This window comes from Pinus tabuliformis, chromosome 8, assembly GCF_031772625.1.
Source record: "Pinus tabuliformis cultivar Carrire ecotype Pingquan chromosome 8, CPIR1, whole genome shotgun sequence".
Taxonomy (NCBI): Eukaryota; Viridiplantae; Streptophyta; class Pinopsida; order Pinales; family Pinaceae; genus Pinus; species Pinus tabuliformis.
Window position 1 is genome coordinate 1,525,194,941 of NC_142294.1, and position 5,118 is coordinate 1,525,200,058.

Below are 5,118 nucleotides of genomic sequence, written 5' to 3' on the forward strand. Positions count from 1 at the left end.
CCAATAGAAACGACCCCGGTCGTAATTCCAATCGTCTTTCCCGTCGTCCGCGCCTTGGAAAGCCAACAGAAAGGCAATATACTATTGTTATTAAAATCGTCTTACCCGCCCTCCACGCCTTGCAGAACTAATAGCGACGACCCTCACCGCATTCATAATAAGCGTCTTCCCACCAATATCTTCAAGCCAACAGGGACGGCCTCGTCAGGTGAACGGGATTAGGGAATATCTAGTATATGAAAATGATTAAATTGATGTTAAAGTCCAATGGTGTTAACGATCAATATTATTATTTTTTGACCCTTAAATGACAAAAGAACTTGCTTCACAAGGCCTCCATAATAATTTACGAAACAACTTGTTTGATACGGCGTCCATAATACTATAAGAATGGGAACCTCAAACATTACCATCTGACATCCATAACCCTGTGGGTTTGCTCTCACTATACAATACCTTCAAATTAGAGGAGCACCTTCGTGTAGCTCCTGCCCTGCTCTGCAATGGCGATGAAGGCGAAAACATTGATCAGCTGTGTGTTGCTTATGGTCAGCGTGTGGACGCCTCTGCACCTCTTAGCGGCTGAGGATTTGCACCTATCAGCGGCTGAGGATTTTAATTATTCCAGTTGGGGTGATTGCTCGCCTAACCAATATAGTTACGGTAGCGATTTCCAGCATAATCTAAACCAGGTTTTTAAATCATTGGTGGAGAAGGTTTCAACGAGCGGATTCAACACTAGTGTTGAGGGGAAAAACACCAATAATGTTGTTTATGGGCTTGCCCAATGCAGTGGGAATATAAATGCCTCGGACTGCAAGCAGTGCGAAACGGAGGCGGCAGCATTGGTTGTTGAGATATGTCCAAGCAACACCTCTGGATTCGTTTGGCTAAACGAGTGCTTCTTACGTTACGACAATCATAGCTTTTACAATGATTATAATGAGAGCGAGGCTACGAATGTTGTTTGCAACCTCGACAAAAGCTATGCTCCAGCGCAGTTTGGAAATATTACTGACCAAGTGCTCTCAAATATCATCGAAAAAGCTGTGAAGAGTCCTCAACTTTTTGCTAAAATTAAAGTTGACACCGTCTATTCGGATTCAAGGGAAATGTACGGCTTAGTCCAGTGTTGGAGAGATCTGTCCCCAGCAAACTGCCGCTCCTGTTTATCTGTAGGTTGGTCAAAGATATCCGGTGCCGGTAGATTGAATAATATCAATCATACGGCATGCGCAACTGGTGCTAATGGAGCACGCTACAGAAGTCGTCACTGCGGTATGCGTTACGAGATTTACAACTTTTTCAATACTTTCATCATTCCGCCGACGCCAACCGAGGGTATTCCGAGTTCCGGTATTTTATGATCAGAGGCTAATTGTGGTTTTGTTCATTTCGTAAAATAAAAGATTTCCCAATTTACTAAAATATTTCATAGAGATTACAACGATTAGGAACATACTGGTTTTATAGAGACTAATTCATTCAGTGAAATAAACATAGCTAATTTAAGAAGGCTTTATGTGCAAATTTGTAGGAGGGAAAAGATCTAAGGTGCTTCCAATAGCTCTAGGCGTAGTAGGCGCTACGGCCGGATTAATTGCATCCATAGGCCTTTTCATGTGGACTCGACGAAAAGGTTGGAAACGGATTCCCATAACCAGAGGTCTCGAAACTGCTAAGTCATTCAGTGTGCGGCTTATTAGCAGGTATCTTATGAACTGCTTACCTATTGATTTACTAGATGCCATGTTATTCCTTTTGCAGGTGAGCAAAGAGAAATCAGCTTAGCGCTTCCAGAAGTGAACACGGAACTCACTTTTAAGTACCATATTCTGAGAGAGGCTACTTCCAATTTTAGCGCAGAGAACAAACTTGGAGAAGGAGGTTTTGGGTCTGTCTTTAAAGTGAGTGTTAAATCATTGCTTTCAATTGAATTAGGGATTTATTTACAACTGCTCAAGGTGTAATGGAGAATATAAATAATTAAAAGCCGATTTAAAGTAAGCGTTAAATAATTGCTCTCAATTGAAATAGAGCCAGCAATAACTCCACGTCATAATGCAGAATATAAAGAATTTAAATCTGATTGATGTACAGGGTGTTCTACCCGATGGCAAAGAGATTGCAGTTAAACGGCTGAAAATAGGTTCAAGGCAAGGAGACGCCGAATTTTTTAATGAAGCGAATGTCATCAGTCGTGTTCAACACAGAAATCTAGTGAAATTGCTTGGTTGCTGCGTTGAAAGCTCAGAAAGGCTACTGGTTTACGAATACCTGCAGAACAGTAGTCTCGACAGAATTATATTCGGTTGCTTCTAGCTCTCTATCTGCTTAATGGTTGCATGGATGTTGGATTTGTTCCAGTTTGTGTATGTAGCTTCTTCATATTCTTACTTCCGGATATGCATTGATTACAGATACAGAAAAAAGTCATTTACTTAAATGGAGAGAGCGATATGAAATCATAGTTGGAACTGCGCGTGGGCTGGCCTATCTTCACGAGCAATCTGAAATTCGCATAATCCATAGAGATATTAAAGCCAGCAATATTTTACTGGATGATAAACAGAGACCCAAAATAACAGACTTTGGGTTAGCCAAACTCTTTGCAGAAGATCAGAGCCACGTTAGCACTAGAGTTGCGGGAACTTTGTAAGAATTATCTCTCCAGTTCAACCTATTGATCTCCCCAGTTGATTTAATAAATTATAGGTTGTGCTTCTGAAAGGTTTATATCATTATAAGATAAGGAAATAAGTTCATTGTAAATGACATTATGCAGAGGCTACATGGCGCCTGAGTACGCTTTACGTGGGCAACTGACAGAAAAGGCAGATGTATTCAGCTTTGGAGTTCTTCTACTGGAGATTGTTAGCGGACGAAAGTGTCGGAATTTGGTGGAAGACTCGGAGTTTCTCATCGAAAGAGTATGGCTCATATATATAGATTCCATTATATCTTTCAAGTGCAAATTTTCTAAAATCTCGATACATAGCGTTGCGATGCCTTGCTAACAAAAGTGTTGTGTTGTTGTGTTGTATTGGGCAACCAGACATGGAGACTGTACCAAGCAGAACGAGCTTTAGAAATTATGGAATCCACATTGGAGGGCACTTATTCGTGCGAGGAAGGGATTAGAGTGATTAAAATTGGTCTGCTCTGCATCCAGGCAGCTCCAATATTGCGGCCATCAATGACCGAGGTGGTTTCGATGCTGACAAGCGAGCGTGAAAATCTTCCATCGCCAACAAACCCTGCTTTCGTAGATCTGGATGGTGTGGGAACACCTGACCCTGAAAGAACATCGAACAGTGCAGCAACTTCTTCCACGACACCTTCCGATGTCTATTCTGCAGCTGCTGATCCTTCTTCAGGCATTCTGGAGCCGAGATGAAAATCAGGCCATGCCTCTTGGCACTACTTTATATGCTTTATATCCGTTGCGTTGCATTATATCCGTTGATTATAGGATTGCATTATATTGCTTTATATCCGTTGATTATTAGGCCCACCATGGTAAACACTTACTGCACACCATGGGAAACGGTGCATGTAATATGTCTTTAAAGATTATTTAAAAAGCAAATAGAAAATTGGGAAAATCTAATTATGAATTTCGTTTTTAAATTGTCACGTGAAACATAAAATTGAAAAGGTTGAGTAAAATTAATAAAGACTAAATTATTTTGGGAAGATTATATTAGTTTCATCAAGTTTAATTTTACTATTTAAATTATTCTTAACCACTATATATTTTTTAAATTTTTATATCTATATATATATATATATCTATTAAATTGCTGGATTATATATATATATAAAGTTTTATTAATTAAATTGCTGGATTATACATTAATTTGATTTTTGGCTGGTTAGGAATGTTAAAATAAAATATATCATATATTAGTGTTATATTATATAATTGTATTTTAAATAGATTCTTTATAATATATGGGAATATTATAAATAATTTAACAACAATATTTCTATGATCTTTATATATACACGGGAATATTATAAATAATTTAATAATAATATTTCTATGATTTTCCACACTATTTGTGTTTTTAGGGGAATTTCATAGAAATCATGTTTATACTAAAAACTAATATTTACAGTATGACAAATTTAAAAATAAATTACTGGAAAATCTTAAATATAGTATGGAAGTATATGGTTTAATATTCAAACTATTTAATCTAATAATTACTTTATAGATTAAAAGTGGTGTCTCCATATGATATTTATTAAGTTAAATGCTTTAATTCTATGATTAAATAAATAGATTGGATTTAAAGCAAGAGATTTGGACTATATTTATGAAAATCATTACATTTCCCAACAAATTATATATATATATATATATATATATTGAATAAGTTTATACAATTTGATGGGTTATTTAGTCTTTTGGTTAATCAATGTTTCTGTTTATTAAGTTTGTAGGTATAAGTTTGGTTTTAATAATTTAATATGATTGTCCAATCATTTCTCAGTTTTTAATAGAGATGATATAATTACTCACAAATAAAGAAAGAATGATGATCCTCACCAAGATAATGCTATATTTAATTGTTCTAACATTTTCAAAATCATAATCTTTTAATGCATACGAAAGTAAAGTTATTTCATCTAAATATAATTGTGTGAATGATTAAATTAAATAGGTAAATTTATCAATTTTTAAAAACTACTCTTTTTTATATAGTGCTTAAGTTTTGATTTTTATGATTATTTTACTAAGATCTATTGCAAATATATATATATATATATATATATATATATATATATATATATAGTTAACAAATATGTTTACATGTGGTTTGTCTGCTAAAAACTTTGAATGGTATTTTTGAGTTATACATTTTCCATCTAATTCTGAATATTACTGTAATAATTTCTTAAAATTGCTTATATTGCTATAAAAAAATCAAAACATCAAATAATTACATTATTATAAAAGTGAATATATTTAAAATTATATTTCTAATAATTAATAAAAGTTGTAAAAGTGTAGAAAAGAATGTAGTAAATTTAAAATTACATCATTAAGTAATAATGGTATTTTTTATTCTTTTAGAATATCTAAAAGTGTTTTAAGAACTTAGTTGTATG

At 34.6% G+C, this 5,118-nt stretch overlaps 1 protein-coding gene across 1 annotated transcript; it reads left to right on the top strand.

The window, feature by feature from the left end:
* The first annotated feature begins 503 nt into the window (after positions 1–503).
* On the top strand, positions 504–3,397 carry LOC149241728 (cysteine-rich receptor-like protein kinase 2). The gene is made up of 7 exons (XM_089370641.1): positions 504–1,356; positions 1,538–1,639; positions 1,768–1,907; positions 2,101–2,311; positions 2,421–2,655; positions 2,786–2,930; positions 3,056–3,397. Exons 1-7 carry the CDS (start codon positions 504–506, stop codon positions 3,395–3,397), a joined length of 2,028 nt encoding a protein of 675 aa, XP_089226767.1.
* The last annotated feature ends 1,721 nt before the right edge of the window (positions 3,398–5,118 follow it).

Coding starts and splice junctions, on each gene's coding strand:
- LOC149241728 (XM_089370641.1), top strand. CDS start 504: ATGGCGATGAAGGCGAAAACATTGATCAGCTGTGTGTTGCTTATGGTC. Junction 1,640..1,767: donor CATGTGGACTCGACGAAAAG/GTTGGAAACGGA, acceptor TTCCTTTTGCAG/GTGAGCAAAGAGAAATCAGC. Junction 2,312..2,420: donor TCTCGACAGAATTATATTCG/GTTGCTTCTAGC, acceptor CATTGATTACAG/ATACAGAAAAAAGTCATTTA.